This window comes from Schistocerca gregaria, chromosome 6 (genome assembly GCF_023897955.1).
Source record: "Schistocerca gregaria isolate iqSchGreg1 chromosome 6, iqSchGreg1.2, whole genome shotgun sequence".
Taxonomy (NCBI): Eukaryota; Metazoa; Arthropoda; class Insecta; order Orthoptera; family Acrididae; genus Schistocerca; species Schistocerca gregaria.
The window spans coordinates 105,816,902-105,840,934 of NC_064925.1; the positions used below are offsets into that span (position 1 = coordinate 105,816,902).

General features: G+C 45.8%; 1 protein-coding gene across 8 annotated transcripts in view; it reads left to right on the forward strand.

The window, feature by feature from the left end:
* LOC126279103 (dachshund homolog 1-like) overlaps positions 1-24,033 on the forward strand; it is an 854,344-nt gene that overhangs the window by 325,299 nt on the left and 505,012 nt on the right. For 6 of the 8 annotated variants that reach the window (XM_049979575.1, XM_049979579.1, XM_049979577.1 and 3 more), the window contains one exon: positions 15,811-15,953. In XM_049979575.1, coding sequence (XP_049835532.1) covers positions 15,811-15,953 — 143 coding nt within the window. The remainder of the gene's footprint in view (positions 1-15,810; positions 15,954-24,033) is intronic. The other 2 variants (XM_049979576.1, XM_049979581.1) reach the window with 1 other exon arrangement.

Here is a 24,033-nt window from a genome sequence, read left to right on the forward strand (position 1 = left end):
AGCGACTAGGATTTTTCATGTGGAACAGGGATCCTTTAATCGAATTTTAACAGCTGTTGTAAACTGAAACACAGTACAAGCTGTAACCGTTTTAGTTAACATTTTCATAAAAATCTGCAGACTATGTGCTGAATGCAAAGGTACAACTGTCGAGACAACGCAATTGCTTTCCCCACCACGTAAATAAGACAGTTGAACCTAAAGAATGTCGAGTTCATTGTCATTCATCATACAAAACTCTTTCAGAGCTACTGATTGGTAAATAAAAATATATTGTTGAAACTAGAAAGAAGAGGTCAAGAGTATCAGTATCTAAGGTGTTGACGAAAAGTTAGGCTTATGAACCACGTGGGAAAATACACCTTTAGATGCTGTCAACTTGTTCAAAACCTTTCTTCGAAGTCTGGACAGCTTATGAAATATGAAGAGCGTCCTTAATCGTTGTTAAAGGAAGTAAAAACCTTACAAATGGAATATGTTTAGAAAATTTCAAAAGAAATCAGAAAGAACAATGCTTGCATATAAAATGCATTTTACTTTAAACCAAAATTCTACCAATTTCGGTCTTGGACCGTCTTTACGGATGAAGGGTTAAAATAGTTTACGCCATCATATTGCATCAGTTATTACTTGAAATGTGTAGTGCATGCCATGAATGTAAATATATGACACAGGACTTTAAAACAAGCATCCAAATACTAAATGTATACAGAGCAGTAGTCCATGGCATGCACTACACATTTTAAGTAATGACTATTGCAATGTGGTGGTTTATATTATTTTAACCCTTTATCCGTGAAGCTGGTCCAAGACCGGAACCGGTAGAATTTGAGATTAAAATAAAAACTGCTGATGGTTCAAATATGCATTTTATACATTATTTAACAGCTTTTGGCAATCACCTTCCAAAATTGTTTAAAACAATGTGCTGGATTTTTGGCACATGTATGCATATCGCATTTCCATACCGTAGGGGCCGGCCAGGGTGACCGAGCGGTTCTAGGCGGTACAGTGTGGAACCGCGAGACCCCTACGGTTGGAGGTTCGAATCCTGCCTTGGGCATGGTTGTGTGTGATGTCCTTAGGTTAGTCAGGTTTAACTAGTTCTACGTTCTAGGGGACTGATGACCTCAGATGTTAAGTCCCATAGTGCTCAGAGACATTTGAGCCATACCGTAGGCTCGTATTCAACTGGAATATTTCTTTCTTACTCAAGATGCTTACATTTATAACCGCATCCTTAACCACAAAAATTTCCAGTTTAAACTGATACTACGGTGGAAATTGCAATCGTGGTGACTTGGAATAAATCTAACAGTCGGAGAACATATGTATAAAAAAAGGTACTTGTTACAGTGTGCATACATCGATGAGGGTATTAAATACGTAGATCACAACGGGAAGACGATGAATACAAAATAAATCAAATACAATAATTATGGCATATTCATTGTGGTGATTCAGTTTTCGTATTTCTAAGGACAATGTGCTTACCTAATTTGTTAGTTTCATTTACGACCCCAGTTGCAATTTCGAATATAGAGTCATACTAAACGAGAAAATCTGAAGCTTCAGCACTTGTCAGAATGCTCGAATATTTCTGATGTGTGCTAAAGAGTGAAATTTCACACTGGAAAATAATTACAGTCGTACGGATTAGAAATAAATTTGTTACTCAGCGGCGAAACTGCAGTCCTTAAAAAAAGAAAAGAAAGGCCTGTTCTCATATGTACGCGATCTGCTTGATCTCCGGCAAACACTCCTTGGAGCCTGCAAACGAGAGGGCAGCAGAAAGGGCTTTACGGTAAATCTTTTGCCGAGTCGTTTGTGTAGTCGCGGGCGCACGCGAGCCTTCGCGAGCAGGCTGTCAAAGAGCGCGCGGTGCGAGAAACCGCACGGTTTTTGCAGGTCGCTTTGCCGCGCGCCACAGCCGCGGTTTCGGGTGCACACTAGGGCCGCCTTTGTCGCGCCCTCCGCTCTGCCACTGCCACCGACAGCCGGGAAAAACACGCGCGGCCAACACAAACAGCGCTGGCGGCCGCACTTCAAACGCGGGCGCCACAGTCTTCGGCCGGCGAGCGGCCGACTGCGGAAGATCTGGTGACTCGCCGGTCAAAGACGGACCGCGAGGCGGTCAGCGTCCGTCTGTCTGTGTTCTCGATACGCGTCACCGGCCGCCACCCTGGCGAGAGATCTAGTGGCGTTAGCGCCAGCAGGCTTCGTCCGAGCCCGCAACGTTTCACCTGTTCCTTTCGGAGAAGACTGTGCTCGTTTCTGGCAGAAAGGACATGAGATGGAAAACAAAGCTTTGTTCTCTCGTAATCTCGCCGAGTGTATAGGCAGCCCACTTCACCTGCAAAGTTCTTTTTTCTTCTGCAGTCACCTGAATTCAAGTTGTAGCCGCCGACATACGTGAAGCGACTGTCGAATTCTGCGGAGGAGGAATTGGAAGTGTGTAGGAAAGACTGGATGACCCGCATGTAGTCCTACGAGCACTGCAAGGACGCTTATGTAACAGACCTACTAAGGAGACTGCCTACACTACGCATGTTCGTCCTCTTTTAGAATACTTCTGCTCCTTGCTGGATCCTTACCAGAGAGAAGTGACGGAGTAAATCGAAAAAGTTCAAAGAAAGGCAGCACGTTTTGTATTATCGCGAAATATGGGAGAGAGTGTCCCAGAAATGATACAGGATTTTGACTGGAAATCATTAAAAGAAAGGCGTTTTTCGTTGCGACGGAATCTTCTCACGAAATACCAATCACCGACTATCTCCTCCGAATGCGATAATATTTTGTTGACACATACCTACATAGGGCGGAACGATCACCACGATAAAATATGGGAAATTAGAGCTAGTACGGAAAGATAATAGCTGTTCATTCTTTCCGCGCGCTATACAAGATTGGAATAGTAGAAAATTGTGAAGGTGGTTCGATGAACCCACTGCCGAGCACTTCAATGTGATTTGCAGGGTATCCATGTAGATGTACATGTAGACGAAGAGACACACAATAGAACATCGGTCAAACGGACCAGCGATGTAAGACCTTGTACATCGATAAACAGTCATCGGAGCGAGAGAGTCAGTTCAAATGGTTCAAATGGCTCTGAGCACTTTGGGACTTAACTGCTGAGGTCATCAGTCCCCTAGAACTTAGAACTACTTATACCTAACTAACCTAAGGACATCACACACATCCATGCCCGAGGCAGGATTCAAACCTGCGGCCGTAGCGCTCGCGCAGTTCCAGACTGTAGCGCCTAGAACCCTGGGCCACTCTGGCCGGCCGGTTACACTGGGAGTACTATATTTAAAATATCACTGTACGTTGAGAAAGGCTCCTGTCACCCAAACTATGAGTGAGTTGATCGAACACTAAGATGCTCCGAATTATGTGGATAGGCATTATGTAGAAGAGTCTTTGTTAAGGGGCCACATGGCAAACAAAATGGAAGCAGTGTTTTAACACCTCGGTGAGAAGCTACTAACAGCAAGTGACCAGATCTCTAAGATACGAGTACTTTGCTCTTTTAATAACTTTAGCATGGTCCAAGCAGGCTGTAGTCTTTTGCTCTTTAGCCAGCACGTGTTTATTTGGTGTACACCAACACAAGTATGGCATTTACAGAATTCGATGTATTTTTCGCTTGCACATAGTTTCATCCAAAAATAGCAAAAGAGTGAAACATTTGGAACAAAATATCAGGAATATGCTAAGTTCAGTACCAGTTTGCAGTTTTACCTCCTCTATCATGTGGTTGAAATTGCACTATGCCATTTGAGATTTAACGTAACACCGAGCGCTTTTTTTCCATTTTTTGATTGTCCAGATTGAAATATAAATAAGCAGTCCGCTTTTCAGGTTGTTGCAAAAGGTAGTGGTTTCTTCCATATCTTAATATAAAATGAAATTATAACTTATGAATTACACAAAATATTGTTCGTGTGGAAAACACTCTCCTGGTGTTTTAAACGGTTTAAGAAAGATGGCCCCCGTTACGTGAGACCCGCTGTCTACTTGCACAACATTTTTGGCGTATTGGTTAGGCCTCAAGCACTGCTCTCGTGTAGCCGACGTACGGCGGAGAGTCGCGAAGTGTACTGGGCGCTACCAAACACAGCAGTCGCTCCCGAGTCGCGACGCGTTAAGACGGTGTGTTCTTTGCGCAGATCCCGTGCGCACACGTGCCTGTTTGCCGGCAACTTAAGTGCCGTCAGGGCAGGCAGCGCGGTCTGCAATTGCCGGCAAATATTTGTGCCGCGGCGCTGTTTTCGCAGCGGTTGCGCCAGGATTAGGCCAACACCTCCGCGGCTGATAATTTAAGGAGAGTAATTAGACCGGCGGACAGATAGCGATCTCGGCCCCTCTGGCGGGAATTTATGGCGCCGCGGATGCGAGGGACGCCAGACGTGTGTTATGTAGGTGCCGCGTCCGCCATAAATAGCGGTCTAAATGAATAACTGCCGCATCGCCGAATTACAGTAATTACCCAGCGGTTCACACTCTGGGTCTCGTGGTAACGACGACGGAAACGGTCTTCGACAGTGAGCGGATGGACAGAATAAATACAGCGAGCTGGAGGTGGAGAATACTGGGGAGGTAGGAACAGAGAGGAAATTTGTGGCGGGCACTGGAAGATCCGCTATGAATCGTCGGGCTGTCGAGCAGCAGTTAATATGAGCTGGCAGTGGACAAGAACAGCACGATGCGAAAAGATGGACTGAGGCACTTTACAAGAATGGCTTCCTGCTATATAAAACCTCCTGTTCCTACTTGAAAATCTCCTCTACTACTTGCGTCCTGCGTTAGGAGAATAATTACGATCATTTGTTCCACCCTTTCTATCGGGCATGAATCCTGCCTGACTGGTAACTAGCTTGGAATTAATTTTCTATTCCGCAGAATATAATGTAGTGTGGCTGTAGGTATTTTTACCATCGAGCTGTTAAGGCCTAGGCCGCGGTGGTCTAGCGGTTCTAGGCGCTCAGCCCGGAACTGCGCGACTTCTACGGTCGCAGGTTCGAATCCTGCCTCGGGCATGGATGTGTGTGGTGTCCTTAGGTTAGTTAGGTTTAAGTAGCTCTAAGTTCTAGGGGACTGATGACCACAGATGTTAAGTCCCATAGTGCTCAGAGCCATTTTTGTTTGTTAAGGCCTAACTGAGGGAAAGCTTATTGCAAATAATGATTGCAAGGAAATTCGAAATGATTATCAGAGACTGTAGTTCTCTTGGCTGACCACAAGTATCCTCAATATAAAACAACCAGATGGCTATTTTAGTGGTCCTCGTAATAATAACACTAATGGGAGGGAATTTGCTCTAGTGTCTATCCATACGTTCGTCTAAACTAGTTCGCCTATTACCGTATGGTATTTGCGCTAAATATTTGCAACACCTTACTATAGAATACAGTCTTCATGTACTCACCATCAGACTTACCGTACAGTCAGCAACGGATTTATGCTCCCGCTTAAAGTGGCACATTGTCTATTTATCGCGAGTTGGATAAATTTCGTCGGTTCCTATTATTTAGAGTATTCATGAAAAACCTGTCTTGTGAGGATTTTGTTCTCACTCTCCCTTCATTTTCTTTTTTCTAGCACTAGGTTGCGTAGCGTGTAACGACGTTATTCTCCACTATGGTAGCGGTGCTTTTTCTTGGTCGGTCCTGTGTTCTTTGTAACCTTTGATCGGTATATACATATATGTACACCGTTCCATGCGAGTGACTTATCTGTTTTATTCTTCAGTGTCATATATACTGAAGCGCAAAGGAAACTGGTATAGGCCTACGTATTCGATTACTGAGTAATGTAAGCAGGCAGAATATGGCGCTGCGATCGACAACGCCTATATAAGACATGGGTCTGGCGCAGTTGTTAGGTCGGTTATTGCTGCTACAATGGCAAGTTATCAAGGTTTAAGGGAGTTTGAACGCACTGTTATAGTCGGTGCATGAGCGATGGGACACATCATCTTCAAGATAACAATGAAGTGGGGATTTTCCAGTGCGACCATTCCACGTGTGTACCGTGAATGTCAGGAATTCGACATCGCTGAGGCCGGAAAGATATCCTGCAAAAACGGGACCAACGACGACTGAACAGAATCGTTCAACCTGACAGAACTGCAACCCTTCTGCAAATTACTGCAGATTTCAATGCTGGGCCATCAACAAGTGTCAGCGCGCTAACCATTCAACAAAGCATTATTGATATGTGCTTTCACAGCCGATGGACTCCTCTATAGCCTTGATGACTGCACTACACAACGCTTTACGCCTCGTCTGGGCCCGTCAACACTGACAATGGACTGTTGATGGCTGGAAACATGTTGCCTGGTCGGACGAGTCTCGTTTCAAATTGTATCGAGCGGATGGATGTGTACGGGTATGGAGGCAACCTCACGAATCCATGGACCGTGCATGTCAGCAGGGGACTGTTCAAGCTGGTGGAGTCTCTGTAACGGTGTGGGGCGTGTGCAGATGGAGTAATACCGGACCCCTGATACGTCTAGGTACGACTCTGACAGGTAACACGAACAAAAGCATCCTGTCTGATCAACTGCGTCCATTCATGCATCCATTCCGACGGACTCGAGCAATTACAGCAGGGCAGTGCGACACCTCAAACGTCCAGAATTGCTGCAGAGTGGCTCAAGTAACATTCTTCTGAGTTTGAGCACTTCCTCTGGCTACCACACTCCCCGGGCATGAACATTATTGAGCATATCTGGGATGCCTTGCAACGTACTGTTCAGAAGGGATCTCCACCTCCTCGTACTCTTACGGATTTATGGACAGCCCCGCAGGGTTCATGGTGTCAGTTCCTTCCACCACTATTTCAGACATTAGTCGAGTCCATGCCACGTCATGGTGTGACACTTCCACGTGCGGGGGTCCTACACGATATGAGGCAGGTGTAACAGTTTCTTTGGCTATTCAGTGTATAATCTCTCCTACTTTATTTTGAAATTTCGTTCCCTTTCTGTTCTAGCTTTTCTCAGAAAGGTCATTTCAGTTTGCCACAACTGTTTTCCTCCCTCATTCGCTAGACTTCAAACCTCTGTTCCTTACAGTAGATAAGGAATAGCCATGATTTTGGAACATTTCCCGCCTGTTATTTTTACATTTTAAATTTCCGAAGAAGCGTGTAACTAGCTTGATCGAATCTCTTTATTTTATTTTCATTGACAACTTCCTCTAGAAGGCTCAAATAGCTCTGAGCACTAAGGGACTTAACTTGTAAGGTCATCAGTCCCCTAGAACTTAAAATTACTTAAACCTACCTAACCTAAGGACACCACACGCACCCATGCGCGAGGCAGGATTCGAACCTGCGAGCGTAGCGGTTGCGCGGTTCCAGACTGTAGCGCCTAGAACCGCTCAGCCACTCCGGCCGGCTGATGTATCAAGGAATAGTCAATTTGGCAATGGTGTGAAGCTGGAGTGGGGGGTTAAAAACTGTAGAGTGACATCAAGGCTTGACAACGGTAAGAAGCAGAGATGATGAGGCTGGTGTGGAGGAGTTGCACCCAACTAGTCGTTGCAGTGAAGACCAGAACGACAACTCTGTGCTCACCGCTAATTATCGCATGGCCATCCACAAAAGTATTTATTATCTATTTTGTGTTACGTTAGTAGTGTGTACATTCCCAATCTACACCTTCAATTGCCGTAACGCGTCGTGTGCAGGAGAACTTTTTACGTCTCTCTTTTTCTGTTCATGCACGATGGCTGTTACGGTCGATAGGATGGGTCCGTACCTTCACCAGCACCGCGAGGCACACTTAAACATGATCGCAGACGCCCCCAGGGGCAGCGGCCGCCGCCGTGTCCCAGGCGCGTCCTGCAGTCGCAGAGCGGGGCTGAGCTGTTTAGTGCCGCCACGGGTTTACAGGTTTACGACCGCTCCAGTATTTAACGTTATATTAGAGGCGGGCAGGTCCCCGGTGCGAGGGTGGGCCGTCTTTATGGCTCCGCTTCCCCCCCCCCCCCCCCCCCCCCCCCCCCCCCGTGTCGCCGAGACTTCCCGGCCTCCAACTCGGCGCTCGCTTCGCCGCAACAACAGAAACACGCCGTCAATCTGCGCAGAGGACCAGTAAGCACCTGCCGTTATACCGCACAATAGTCGCTGCCACCGCCCGAGGCAGTCTTTCGCCTGCGCGGGAATACGAAAAAAAAAAGTTCAGATGCATGTAAAATCTTATGGGACTTAACTGCTAAGGTCATCAGTCCCTAAGCTTACACACTACATAACCTAAATTATCCTAAGGACAAACACACACACCCATGCCCGAGGGAGGACTCGAACCTCCGCCGGGACCAGCCGCACAGTCCAAGACTACAGCGCCTCAGACCGCTCGGCTAATCACGCGCGGCTAGGAATACGAAAAAGATTTGTCAGGTTTTCATTGTGTGTCCATGAGAAACATAAACGATTTTGCTGAATGGGGGTGAACTGCAGGAAACGATGCCAGAGAGAATAAGGAGCAAAGAAAGCAGAAATGCATTCCAATGGAGGTACATCCACAGTGTGGTGTCACCGCCAGACACCACACTTGCTAGGTGGTAGCCTTTAAATCGGCCGCGGTCCGTTAGTATACGTCGGACCCGCGTGTCACCACTATCAGTGATTGCAGACCGAGCGCCGCCACACGGCAGGTCTAGTCTAGAGAGACTCCCTAGCACTCGACCCAGTAGCGACGGTTCACTGACTACATACGCTCTTATTTACAGAGGCGACAGTTTAGCATAGCCTTCAGCTATGTCATTTGCTACGACCTAGCAAGACGCCACATTCAGTTACTATAATGTGAACAGATAATATTGTGAATGATGTACCGTCAAAAGCGACGTTCATCATTAATGGATTAAAGTTAACTAACAAACTAATTACGTCCGCTTTCTGAATTCCAATTACTTGTCATTTTCCAGACCTCACGTCAGTATAGTTCTTCCCTCCTGACGCCAGCCTGCGTGAGCCAAAACGCGTGCATTTCGGCCTCCACTAGTAACACGGTGTTGGCGCTTCTGCCAACACAACACACAGAAAGGTAGAGATAACATATTTTTGTCAGTGACCCCGGTATCAGCACCAGGCAGGTGGCCGGAAAGCGTGGGATATGCCAGATGCCCGAGGGGAACATACATCAAGCGATCAAAGGTCTACCAGAGAGGTTACAATATTCCGTTCTTTTTCAACTGGAAGCCGTGGTGTCTTATTTCGCTGATATATTTTTTCAACTCATAATCTCTAAGTATGATCTTCCTGTTTCTCATTTCGCTGATTCAGATGGTTCAAATGGCTCTGAGCACTATGGGACTTAACTACTGTGATCATCAGTCCCCTAGAACATAGAACTATTTAAACCTAACTAACCTAAGGACATCACACACATCCATGACCGAGGCAGGATTCGAACCTGCGACTGCGCGGCTAGAACCGCTGGACCACCGCGGCCGGCAACATTTCGCTGATGCAACGTCGATTTGTTTAAAATCGATGGTCACGGCAGGGTGGTTCTATAATATTCACAACTCGGTCACATTAAAAATTAACTCTCGCAGCTGCGTGTAAAGGAGCCTGTTGATGTATGAAGAACGACCGAAATGTTACAAGCACGATCGTTCTACACAAACGTTTCGCAGTTACTGTAATACATTGTTTCATCAGATGATACGTTTGTTCTTTTCCCCTCGTCCCAGTAACTGAAAGGCTGTTATCTGATTTTTTTTTTTTTTTGTCTCTTTGCGTGGGTGTCCCAATGTTTTTCGACGAGATCGGCGGTGAAACTGTCGAATATTACCACAGAGAACACACGCTACGAGGTTGGTCTAAATATTTCGCGATTTGACCAGTTCGTGCCTTCGCAATTTGACCAGTTCGTATCAGGCGAACTGCTTGATGTACAGGAAGCAATAGGGCTGACAAGCGTGATGTAAGATGCATCTTTCCTACAAGTCGACATCACGACAGGTGAAATCTGCTCGATGCGGAGTTGAATAGGTGCCCACGGTCGCCCTCGGGCGCTGTCTATATTTCCACGGACAATGTACGCCGTAGATGCTTCTATCGGGCGGAGAAGAGAGCTTCCGGCGATTTCCAAAAGGACGTATATATGAATTTATTCAGTGACACCATTCACTTGTTAGAGCTAGCTTGTATGGTGAATTGGCATGTTCATAAAAGTGCGGACCCCGAAACCCGGGACGATGTACTTAGTAACAGTTACTCGCCGCAGCAGCTGCCGTCATGAGCAGGTGGGCTGCCACGAACTTTGCATCGCGATCTCCCCTCGATCTGCGCGCCGCTGCACAGCTATTTACGCCGCCTCGCATCTGCAGTCGCCCCCGCGAACCTTTTTACGCTGCGGCGTGCCTCAAAAACCTTCTGATACGAGACTGGCGAAGCACCGGCGCGAGGAGCCGCCGAGACCACAGTGGGCAGGCGGCGCGAAGTGGAGATCACGGCGGGCAGCTGGCGGTGGCCCACTGCGAATGGCCTCTGCAAGGCCGCAGCGCGGCAGGGCGTTTCATCACTCAGGCGGGCGGTGACAGGCGCTGCTCCCACCTCTACACATTGTTGTACCGAGCTGGACAAACTGCACAAACACCACAAGCACAACATATTACCGCACCTAACGTGGTGTATACGCCGTATAGGATGAACATCAACAAAAGCAAAACGAGGATGATGCAATGCAGTCAAAGTAAATCAGGTGATGCTGAGGGAATTAGATGAGGAAATGAGACAGTTAAAGTAGTAAATGAGTTTTGCTATTCGGGACATAATCGTGCTGGAATTTGTATTTGGCGCAATTTTCTAGTGGAGGTAGGCTAATAATAATAATAAATAATAATAAAGACAAGTACGGTTTTGCAACCATTATCCTTTTGGAATTTGAAATTGGCGCCAATTTTTTCTGGAGGTTAAAAAAATGGCTCTGAGCACTATGGGACTTAACATCTGAGGTCTTCAGTCCCCTAGACTTAGAACTACTTAAACCTAACTAACCGAAAGGGACCACACACATCCATGCCCGAAGCAGGATTCGAACCTGCGACCTTAGCAGCAGCGCGGTTCCGGACTGAAGCACCTAGAACCGCTCGGCCACCGCGGCCGGCAATAACGCTGTCGTCTACGGGAAAGTGTTGTCATTGAGAGACTGTAGGAGGATATACCACGACTTATACGGGATTTTCATTTTGGCTCAGTATGACGAAAATGGCAGTTTGCTCTAGATGTACACGAATTAAAATGCAGATGAGCTAGGAAAAACAATCCAGTTATGTTCGAATATGATATTAGTGGTGTGCTGTTTGAAACAGTAGCGTCGATTTTGTGTCGTAAAGTTCAGGATTATCTACGCTTCGTATGATTTGAGCCTCAAATATTTCGTACAGCCAGCAGTTTCAAAGGCATGCAGATAGCGCCACAATGTGAATACGCCACATCTGCTCCAATATTCTCAAGATCACATGTAACATCCCGCGTCAGATACCGTAAATTCGTTTGGTAGGCCGATATACACGCCATTCCGACAGCAAAAGAAAAAAAATAATAACTCTCAGACGCACAGATTTAGCAATATTGTCCGCTGTTTGGATCTGTACGTGCACACTGCCAACTAGCTGCAGTGTTCATAAAAAAATTCTAAAATATCATGTTGAACACATTGCCAGGTGTGCGGACGCATGCGTACATTATCTGAAAATGCTTCAGACAGTGTCTGAACACCAGCCTGCACTTTTGAGGGTGATCTATAGAGTTTGACAAATATCAGGGAGTATGCATGGTACTTGGAGGAACAGCAATATTTTAGGAACAGCTTTTGTTGAACTACTTTTTCTTTGCTAAATTAAATAATTTTATACACAATTTTACAACGCTGTATCCAACTTCAATTCTTGAACGCATGACTTCACACTGATTTAAAAACTTAATTTCTAGTTTTAATAAAACAGGCAGAGATTCAAAATTTCTTTAGGCGACAGTCTACAGCATGAATACATTTTAGAAACTACTTGTTAAGTTTGCTGTTTTGAATTTTGCACTTTTATTTCAACCAACATCCAGGGAAAAGCGAAGACATACTATATTTACATTTACACTCTTTCATTCTGCGTCTAAGTGGAGTGAGTAACAGTATTTCACTGATAATTGTTGCTGTGTATCATAATATGCCATGTAGTATGGCAGTCGTCTGTAGCATGCTGTATGAAATGTAAAAGTATGATTTTTGCTTTTTCCTGGATGATGACTGAAAATCGAAATCGGTCAGAATAAAAGTGTGAAATTCAGTACAACAGAATTAACATGGATTTCCTAAAATTTAATGAAACAATCAGTCATGACCGCAAAGAGATGTTTTATGCATGGTGACAGGTTTCAGCCTTGAGAGAGCATCCTCAGATCATAGGCGATCACCATCGGTGACCCGCTTAGACGCTGAGCAAAGCTGTAGTACATCCAGGAATCCCAGTCGTCAGCTGACTGATTGTTTTATTAAAATTACAGATCGCTGTTTTTTTCCATATATGTTACCATACATTTCTAGTGTTAGAAAGATAAATGTGTTTTTATACAATGTCTGTGTACCTCATGTTAAATTTATATGTATGTGTGTTTACTAACATTCCTTACCTGTGCCATATCATGCACTCTAACGTTCCCTTTCATAGCTCCTGGGTCTGGTAAACATGCCATACATCTACCAGCCCAGTCTTCCATTTCATAAACCGTCCTTCCTGTCCTGATTGTTTAACACCCTTGCAGACACATAACCATTTAAATATTCAATGCACCGCCGCCCGTAAAAAAGAAAGAGAATGTACCCCATTTTTTAGAAGCTTCGGTGAAAAATACGTAGCAGATTCACAATTTCATTTGCTGGACAGTTCGAACATTGAATATCATATGAATTATCATTGACTAAACACATCAGTGCCTCAACGTCAGAATCGCTCGCTAGTGGGGTATACGACTTTCTCTGGAGCATACGCAATGTTTCCAGTAGACAATGTCAGTTCCAGGTGCTCTGTGACTGGCGCACACAGCCATAAATAGAAATGTGATCTCATTAATAGGACTGTAGGAGTAGTATGTACCCACGCATCTTAATCGTATGTTATGATACTGGTTGACTGACGTCCTTTTCTTTTCCTGCATTTCACTGATCACATTCATTATTTTGACGCCTCTTGGAGCGACAAAAAATAGGATTCCGAGGAACAGAGATATGCTAGTGGCTTTTGAGCTTAAAATAAATGTTTCTGACGAACTACGGAGGTGTTCTGTAACTTGAGTCAGTATCACCGAGAATTTCACGCTTAAAATTACCGTCGTAATAGGCATATTTTGTCTTATCCGTACTGAAAATTTTGATCTACAGGGCGCGACATCATTCTCGGAAAAACGTGTGCCACAGGCAGTCATAAAAGTAGCGTCTTGTTTTGTTTAATGCAGTGCGAGTCATTTCGAAAATTAGTGGCTAATTTGCAGGTGTTGTTTACAATTTTATCAGGTCTCCAATTTTTTTTCTCGAACATGTGTTTGTCTGCTCTGAAAATAGACGTAGATTATCAACCCTTTTAGCTAAACATAGCTTGTTTTCGTGTCGGGCAAAGGACACGGCCAAGAATCCGACATAGAGCATGTTGTAATTGTAAGAATCACGAGAGAGATCAATAATAGAAAATATATCTTTTCCATACTTTTAGGGAAAGGCGACTGAAATTTTATGGCCAAATTACGAGAATAAAGAGATTATCAAAATGACTTTTCGTCCGCCTCCGTAGGTGAATGGCTAGAATTTGTGGATGATATGCGAAGGACCCACGTTCGATTCTCGGTGCTGCCAGGGATTTTGCCTTGGTATGAGGAATTAAATGGTGGGCCCTCAGCCTCTTGATACCGATTGAGGATCTACTTGAGTGCAAATTAGTGGAAAGTCAACAACGGCAGGGAGAGCGGTTTGCTCACCCAAAGCCTCTTGATTCCGGCTCCGAACGACGCCGTTGGCATTGGATAATGACATGCCGGTCGGTCGGTCCCAACTACTTCGTCTGGAACAGAACGCGGAGCTGTTCTTGCAAAACATTTTTCGATCTTCTGGTAGAGGTCTGCATTACGTGCAGTACAAATAGGCGCTACGTACGACATACTACAGGACAGAACTAAATTCTAAATTGTAATTGAAAATAATCGATTTATGAGATAAACCAAGCATAATATCAGCTGAAATGTGGGAAGTAGAACTCAGAAAGAACAGCGGGTAGACGAGGCTTTGGGAGATGGAAAAAAGAAAAGCATTTGGTAATCACGGTAGCGCTCCTCAGTTAGGTACAATGATTTAAAAAAAAAAAAAAAAACTGGAAATGGCTACATAACGTTCTAAATGCACTGTGCAGAGTTAAAAACGTATTTTTTGAATGGTAACTAAAAAAAAAAACTCCACATGGCAAGACCGGTTTCGACAGAGCTATGCTGAGATCATCGGATCTTATGCAACATAAAATCGAATTATGGCAGCATAGCTCGGGATCTTATGCAACGTAAGATCCAATGATGACAGCATAGCTTTGTCGAAACGGTCATCCAACAAAATGCTTTTCAGCGATCTTCGCCTATGAAGCTTTCTTCAGTTACCGTAAACTGCAGATGGCCTCCAGTCTGACCATGTCAGGAATATCTTCTTCTTCTTTTTCTTCTTCTTCTTCTAGCGTTACGGCCTCTGCAGGACCACGGGTAGCCCCTTCGTGGACTGCATTTTTCTCCTCTTCTCCCTGAACCACTTCGTTCTTTCTCTTCTTCTCTCCCGCTCTTCTTCCAAGATCTTCAGTTTCCGTTTCTCCTGTCGGGTCCACTGGTGACACTCTAATCTTTTCCTGTATTGTTCTCTGTCATTGCTCTCCGGCATATTTGTCGGTGTACATTTGTTCCTCCAATTTTCCCTTCCTTGGACCTTGATCCCCAATTCCAACCCGTCCTTCCGATGTTCAACAACTCACTCGGTTCCTGTATTTCCCCTTGTCCTCCCTGTTGTTTCCCACACTCCCTTCGTCATTCTGTCCATACTCATAATAACTACGTGTCTGGCAAACCTTGCCCTTTTGAATCCGATTTCCCCGGATATTCTTCTCAAGTTCCGCTACAATTCTCCCCTAGGTCTTCGCATCCACCTCTCTCCACCATTTTGGGCACCTAGTATTTTTCTCTCTTCTTTCTCCAGTTGCTCTGCCCCATTTCTTCCTAGTGTCATCGTCTCAGCAGCATATAATACCGCATTCCTCACCGTTGCCTTGTAGTGGCTTATCTTTGCCTCTGTAGATATATTCTTTTTATTGTATATCTCTCACGTCATGCAGAAGGCTGACCTCATCTTCTTCATCCTCTCTGTTATTCCCTCCTTCCTCCTGTTCCTTCCTGTTATAAATTCTCCCAGGTAGTGAAATCTGTCCATTTGCACAGTGCCTTCCGGTGTCAGAAATATACATTTATTATGAGGCTTTGTAGGAGTACGGAATGCAGTTGGCTGGTTGCAATAGACATCAATTAGAGGACTTGACTTCTCCTGGATAGACGTTACCGAGTCACTGATATTGGAGGTACCTCGTTTCGATCGGGCTTCGTCTCTTCGTCATAGGCTTGGGCAGAAGGGGCAGCCGCTTTCCCCCTGCTTGTCGAGTTCCCACCAGTGGCCCCGTCGTAGGGAGGCGGCCGGCGGTGCTGGAGTCCCGGGTTCCGATCCCCAGTCCTACTAACGGGTGCCTCTAACCACAGTAACTCTGTGCAACTCCGCAGCTCCAGGCCTGGGCGGCCGCCGAAGCGGGCGTCGGTGGGGCTGAGCATCGCCGCCTCGCACCTGGCGCCGCACCACCACGCGCTCAAGAAGCACCGCCTCGACAACGGCGACTACCCCGGCTACGAGAACGGACACCTCGCCGGTAAGTCCAGCTCCACTCTGTCTGCCGATGACTGCGCCAAGCGGCTGCTTACAGCGCTCGAGTCTCTCTCAAGCGGGACTCTCGCAGCAGCAGGTGTTTTGCGCCGTGTCAATAGGACACGGCGTTTTGTGCAAAACTTAAACACGAGAGTCACTCCAAAACAAATGCACACTATTTTTGCAGAACTACACTTTTCGTTTTGCATGTGTGAAAGTTTTACAGTGTGTAGATACGAGGGCTGTCCAGAAAGTCCAGAAAGTTACGATTGATCGCGAAATGAAAATCACAGTGCCAATCAGAAATGTTTCATTTGTAACAGTTAGCTACACCTTTCAGCTACTTCTCTACGTAGTCGCCGTTCTGACTCAGACATTCGACGTAGCGTTGCACCAACTTTCCAATACCCTCATCATAGAAGGCAGCCGCCAGTGCTTTCCGCCAATTCTCTACGCTCGCCTAAAGCTCGTTGTCTGTGCCAAAATGTTGTCCTCATGGCCAGCGGTTCGTTTGGGCAGAGATGAAACTCAGTACGGGCTGTATTGTGGATAACCAAACATTTCCAATTGAAACGATGCAGGAACATCTTCATTGCCCCTGCAGAATGAGGCTGAGAATTGTCTTGAAGAAGAAACCGCACGACAGTTATGTAATGTTGGTTGCATAGCTTCAGGGGAAAATTCTCACCAGGCCCTCGTACTTGGCGGGAGACACTGTTTTCTATAACATATTTACGCGCTCACTAAGAGCTCAGGAATGAAAAGAGCAACATAATTCTACCTAGAGTCATACTAGAGACACTGACCAACACATCTTTGCAAAGCTTTGTGGGATTTTCATAGTCGTTTCCATTTCGCGACCGATCGTAACTTACTTTCTGGACAGCCCTCGTACATCCTTCCCACCTGTTTCCAAACTCAGTTCAACCTCTTCCCGTGAGTGGCGCCGTCACAGCATGTCTTCAACATGGCTGCCACACTTGACGTTCGTCAGAAGCAACGTGCTGTCATAGAATTCCTGTGCCGTGAAAACGAGACAGTAGGAAACATCCAAAGGAGGTTGAAAAAGATGTATGGAGATGCTGCTGTCGATCGCAGGACAGTTAGTCGGCGGGCAACCAGGTTACGTGATGAAAGCGGGCACGGCAATACTGAGGATTGTCCTCGCAGCGGCAGGCCTCGTACTGCACACATTCCAGATAATGTGCACAGAGTTAAGGAATTGGTGGCTGCTGACAGACGCATCACAGTGAACAAATTGTCACGCTACGTTGGGATAGGAGAAGGAAGTGTTTGTAGAATACTGAAAGTGTTGGCGTTAAAAAAGGTTACTGACATGTGGGTTCCCAGGATGTTGACAGTGGCTCACAAAGAAACGAGAAAAACGGTATGCAGCGAACTTTTGGAACAGTACGAGAATGGTGGAGATGAATTTCTTGGAAGAATTGTGACAGGTGATGAAACATGGCGCCATCGTTTTCCACCAGAGAGAAAGAGGCAATCAATGGAGTGGCATCATGCAAATTCACCCAAGAAAAAAAAAATTCAAAACCACATCTTCTGCTGGAAAAGTTATGGCTACGGTCCTTTTTCGATTCAGAATGACTCCTGCTTGTGGACATCATGCCAAGTGGAACCACCATAAATTCTGACGCAGATGTGACGACACTGAAGAAACTTCAAGCTCGACTGAGTCGTGTTCGACCACATCGGCAAAACCAGGATATTTTGCTGTTTCACGACAATGCATGACCACATGTCAGGCAAAAAACCACGGAATCGATCACAAAACTCGGATGGACAACACTGAAACACCCGCCTTACAGTCCTGACCTGGCTCCATGTGACTATAATCTCTTTGGGAAACTGAAAGACTCTCTTCGTGGAACAAGGTTTGAAGATGATGACTCCCTTACGACCGCTGCCAAACAGTGGCTCCAACAGGTTGGTCCATAATTTTACCGTGCGGGTAGACAGGCGCTGGTTCCAAGAAGGCGTAAGGAATTTGAGAGGATGGTAATTATGTGGAGGAATGAAAATATTGTTTCTAAAGGGTATATCTACACACTGTAAAAACTTAAAACATGTAGAATAAAAGACGGATTTTTAAAAAAAAATGTGTGCATTTCTTTTGGAGTGACCGTCGTACGTCGCGCTTCTGTGTTTTCCCAGAAAATGGAACCGCAAGTGCATTAATGCATCGTCCATTGTACGTTTGCTCTTTACAGCCCATAGTTACTCAACGTTTTTTCTTCTTTTTGTCCATGCTACCACCTCTGGAAAGTTGTCGGTGAGCTTCCAGATCACTCTGTATAAATCAACGAAAAGGCCAAATATATATTTTGATTTCATGGTTGGAATTCTCGGCATACAGCCATAACGTAAAAATATTGAGAGGATGTGTCCGCAGTTGATTAAAGGGGAATGATCACATAAAACTACTTATAGTAACGTCAGATTCATAGGAAGAATCGCTATGAAATGGAAATCCACCACAGAACCTCTGTAGATCGCTTCTTGAATATTCATGATCAGTTAGGGAAGCTCATCTCGCGTGATTAGAAGAGGAAGTTGGAAATTTTTGGTTAACCTTCTATGGGACCAAACTCCTGGGCTCATCGGTCCCAAGGCTTACACACTACTGAATCTAACTTAACTAATTTACGGTAAGGACAACACACACACATTAATGCCCAAGAAAGGACGAACCTACGACGGGGGGAGCCGCGACAAATACAAAGGAGAGTTGCGATTTGACAAAGGTTGGTTCATCAGGTGCGAGAGCATCGCAGGGATGCTTATTCAGCTCCAGTGGCGGACCCAGGCGAGGCGTCTGCACGAAGAAAGGATGCAGTGTTAAAATTCCGAGAGTCTGTGTTCGAACAGGATTCAGGAGAAGTATTACTTCTTCCCACATGCAGTGTCTTTCAAAGTCCTTGCATGAAAAGTCTAGGTGTGACAGATCACGTCATGGGGACAACTTCTGTTGTATAGAGAATGTTCGCTGACGCTTCTCAGCAGTGCTAGGAGTCTTCTTATATTGGTTATGCTCCCGAGAGGCGGCAGGGCGTAGGTATTCTACGATGTGAGTATGCCTTGCGTCTTGCCTACAATCCAGTCATATGCTCCGTATGAAATAGCAGAAAAATTGAAGTTCCTCATTCGCGTCTAAGTAGTACGAAACACACCTGGTTAGTACACGCTGCTAGTTTGGTGAAATCTCGTCGTTCAAAGGCCAGCGAATACTAACGTCGCTGAAAAGTTTGTGTTGTTCCATATAACGTCATCTGTCACTGCTAGAAGTTTCAAGCAAAGATTTTGAAACACACTGTATATGACGCTAATTGAACTTGCAAAATCAGAAAAAAGGTGCTCATGAGGAGGTGTAGTGAGAGTCTTTCTTCCCAAGCACAGTTCTCCCTCGATCACGGAACAGTAAGAAAGTGTTGTGCCACGTGATACGAGTGGAGGATTATTCAATGTCTACGACTGAAATCAGGCGATATTTGATTGTACTGTGTGTATATTGTGTGTCACATCTTCGATCAGTGATGTAAACAGCTACAAAAAGTTTGGAAGTAACAATAGGAGATGAAAATTTGTAGGCGTAGATAGCGACTGAAAACTGAGGATAAAATATGGAAGATGTTCGGTATGGTTGGGATGAACAAACGGAAATCTTTAGCGCAGGACAGGAAGAGAAGGGCATCTGTCTGGTGTCTATTCGGTGCATCAAGTCTTTGATACTTCACGAGCTCTCGAATTTTCCTCCACACACTGTGTACTTACGCAAGTGTTGAAGTGATATTGGACAGATGAAGTGAAATTTCTGTGATCGCAATTCCGGCGTTTGTCGTTACTGAGCGCAAAATGAGAATCGATCTATAAATCACAGTGCTAGGCGCAAATGCGAGGGAGCACAGAAGCGGTGGTCTGAGTGCTTGCGGGCGTCCCGCCGTCCCCAGAGAGGACTCGCGAGACGTACAAATTGAGTTTGACCTGACGCGATGCTGGCAACGTGCCCCCAGCCAACCGCTCGCACTGTTCTCTCTTCTTCCCCCTTTCTCCTCCTACGCAGTTACCCTCCTCTTTCTTCTCCTCCTGCCCCTCTCTCCCCACCCCTCACCTCCTCCCCCCTCTGCCACCCTTCCCTCCCATCTCCCCATACCTCGCTACCGCCATTTCTATTCATTAACGTTTCCATTAAAGCTTATTTGCTTTCCTGTCAGCAACTTGTGTTAATAACGAAACAATGTATCTTGTGCTGACGGCACAAGGTGCCGCGGAAACCTCGTTCGCCATTCTTTTCCCTTCTTCCTCTGTGTCCTCGCGCGGCGCCGTTCTGCTGACGCGCCCGCCGGCCGCTGCCTAACCTGTCCCACTCCTCCACTCATCTCGCTCCTCTCCCTCTCTAGCTCTCTCTCTTTCACACACACTCACGCGTGCGCACACAGTCGCGCGGGGTAGGGCACCGCGAGGAGAACGCCGGTGCTTTCTCTCGGTAATTGAGTCAATATTAGTAGCGGGAGTACACTCCGCTGCAAGGATACGAAATTGCGGGCCAGGTAAGCGGCTGGCCGACCGCCCTCTTCGGTTCGCCGCTTTCGTGCCTGGAAATGGACGCCGTGGATTGCTCCAGAATGAGATGCGGTGAGGGGGCGGCGGGGGCGGCGCGCACAGTGCGAGAGGAGAGAGGGAAACAGAGCCGCCGCCGCTTTTGGAAGTGCTGGCGATTACTACCGACAACGTGCGAAAAATCGATTAGCACGCGAGCTTTTACGTGAAGTGTCGGGCGAGGCGGTAATAGTGCCGGCCGGGAAGGGTAGACGCTCTGCGCGCCCCCTGATGGTCGCGAGGCCGGCACGTAACGCAACAGCGCTCGTGGAAGCCGTACCGAGGATGGAGAGCGTAACCGAAACGCTAATAGCTCTGCACCGCCAGCCGTGGCAACAGGCGGGATGGCTCGTAGTCGTCTCTTCCGACCGTCACAATTTTATTTTCCGCACCGGCAACATGTGTGACGCACTATCATATCGCAGTTTGGAAACTGAAGCGTAGCAGCAACTGTGCTTCCGGTACGTGGCAACCGGCTGTTTTCGCACAGCAGGAAAGTTTTTTGTGGTTATGGCGCGGAGGAGAGACGTAGTAACACATTGCTGAGAATAACTCAAGTATATGTAATCGATATAGACGATAAGGGGAAAGGTCAATGCTCTACACCTCTTCGGCTTGAACGTGAACGAAGATCACTGTCTAACTAGGTCTTTACAGACGGAGCACAACCGCGGAAGTGACAGCATCACGAAGGAAATCGTCAGTGTTTACATCAACTTCTACGTATATTCTCCGCAGCGCATAGCAGAGGGTGCTTTGTACCTGTATTAATGTTTTTCTCTCCTAATCCATTCGCATCCTGATCGAGGAAAAAATGTATGCACGCTTATCTCTCTAGCCGTATTCTCGTGATTCCTCCGCGTGATATACGAATATGGCAATATATGTGCTATGGACGCATCCAACAGTGTTTCACGATAACTGCCTCGCATCTGTTCCAAGGATTCCCATTTAAGTTCTTTGCGAATTACTGTTTCACTCCAGTCCTGTTAAGATCCTTGCAGCGCGTTTTTGGATTCGTTCGAAGTCTGTGATCATGCCCACTTGGAAAGGACTCCACACGCTGGAGTAGTAGAGAATTAGTCTCATCAACGCCTTGTATTCCATTTGCTTTACAGATTCACAACTATTCCGCAGAACCCTTGCAATAAATCTAAATCTGTGGGTCACTTGCCCTAATACTGATTTTACGCGTTCGTACCATTTCATATTTTCTTCAGTGGACTCCCGCGGCGTTCGTCTTATGCAATTTTAGGGAAACCACAGAAAATTCCCATTCGGATGGCCAAATTTCAGTTATCAGTACTTTTATTTACACTTATCTACATCGTTAAAAACTCTCAAAAGAAGTTGTCAAATACAATAATAGTCGACCGTCTAAAAAATAGTGTGCAGTACCTGCATAAACTGAAGGTTAATACATCTCCATCTGGACTAACATTTCGATAGCACCAGCGTTAACGATGTGCTAAGGATATAGCTTGAAAATGACCATAGGATTCGAAATGAGTTCATATCAATCAGAACAGCTCAATAAAAAAATTATAGCAGCGCAATTGTTTTTTCAGTGTATAATGTCCACACAAGAATTTGAGTTGCTTCCGAATCTGTGTCCACTGCTATAACCACAGCGTTACCACTAACTATCCTGAAGATGAATAGAGCCGTAAAAAGGTATTCACCTAAAGGATTTTACTGAAACCAAGAAAACATTATTCGAGCCTACAGCATGGGGCAGGCGACGGGGACTGATTTGAAATATAGCAGTGTGCACTTCCTAAATACATCCACATCTGTAATGCCCAGGCGATGCTACTTTATGGCACTGCACATAATGTGACAGTCTGCTTCCACCTTTGTTTTCCCCTCCCTGTTGCATTCGCGAACATTCAACTGTAGGAGCAAGTGTATAAACCCTACATCTGTAAGCGAGAGGAAGTAATATGTAACATAGACACTCTCTGTTCTGAAGTATCAGTATGACCCTACGTAATTCGAAATTGACCACTAGATGTCAAGAGAGGGGTACCCACCAGTATAAAAGGAAATGGGGGATACTGTGTCGGCAGCAGAGAAGAAGTAACAGCAAAATGGATTGGTCAAGAGAGCTCAGTGAGTTCGAACGTGGACTGGTCCTTGTTTGTCGCCTGAGTGATAAGTGCATCAAGGACATTGCAAGCCTTCGAACGCTGCCCAAGAGTGACGCGACTGTGAAGTGGAAACGCGAAGGAACAACGAGCGCTAAACCAAGGCAAGGCGAGCCTTATGTACTGACGGACAGGGATCGTAGACCATTGCACGGGGTGGTTACAAAAAAGTAGTATGGAGTCCAGATAGCACAATGGTTGTGGGTGAGGAGTTGAAAAGAATGGTGCAAAATGGTCGAGCAGCTCCTGATAAGCCACACATTTCTGTTGTGAGTGCTAAGGGCTGATTGAAATGCTGTAAAGAGCGATGCCATTCGACAGTGAATGACTGAAGACTGGTGATTTGGATTGATACTAACTCAATACCCGCGCAATCCGATGGAGGTGTCTTGGTTTGGCGAGGTCCGGGAGAACGCTACTTGCCACGACGTGTAGAGCCAACAGTGAAATATCACAGTTTCGGGGCCTTTTTTTGTGATCAGGGAGTGGTCTCCTTGTGGCTCTTAAGAAAACGCTAAATGCGGAAGGAGGAAAGCACATTTAATAGCATTTTATACTACGTACAGCAAAGGAAGAATTCGGAAACGAACCTTGTTTGTATCGCCATAACAATGTGCCCTGGCGAAAAGCAGCACCTGTGAGGCAATGCCTTGTGGATAATAACATTCTTGAAGTGGACTGGCCTACCCAGGGTACCGACTTGTACCCAATGAAACATACCTGGGGTGAGTTAGAACGTGGGCTTCGCTCCAGATCCCAGTGGCCAACGTCACTGCCTTTTCTGATTTCGTCTCTTGAGGAAGAATGGGCTGCCACTGCTCTACAGACACTCAGACGCGTTACTGAAAGTGTTCCAAGCAGAGTTCCAGCCATCAGAAAGACGAAAGGTGGACACACTCAATATTAATATGCTCTAATATTTTTGATCAGATAGCATATCTCAAATCAATCTTATGCCGTGCATCGGAATGAATGGTGTTATGGATATTCCTTCTTACCAAATGGTGAGCTATCCGAGCACGACTCTCTACCAGAGCCCCCTCTTTATTTCCAAAATTCCCAGAAACTCTCCTTGCTGGAGTAGAACTCATTGAAATAAAAATAAAGAAAAAAAAAAGATGTCGGGAGAAATAGCTTAGCCCCAGCCTAGAGGTTGTTTGTAGAATGGATCTTTGACTGTGCAGTTGAGCATGCTCGGCAATATCCCAGGCTTGAGTCCCAGTCTGGTACGTGTTTCTTTGTGTTTGCCGGAAAGATTCAAATAATTTCTGTGAAGTTTAGAAATCAGACGAGAAGTAGTGGCATATGGTGGGTCACGTCTCG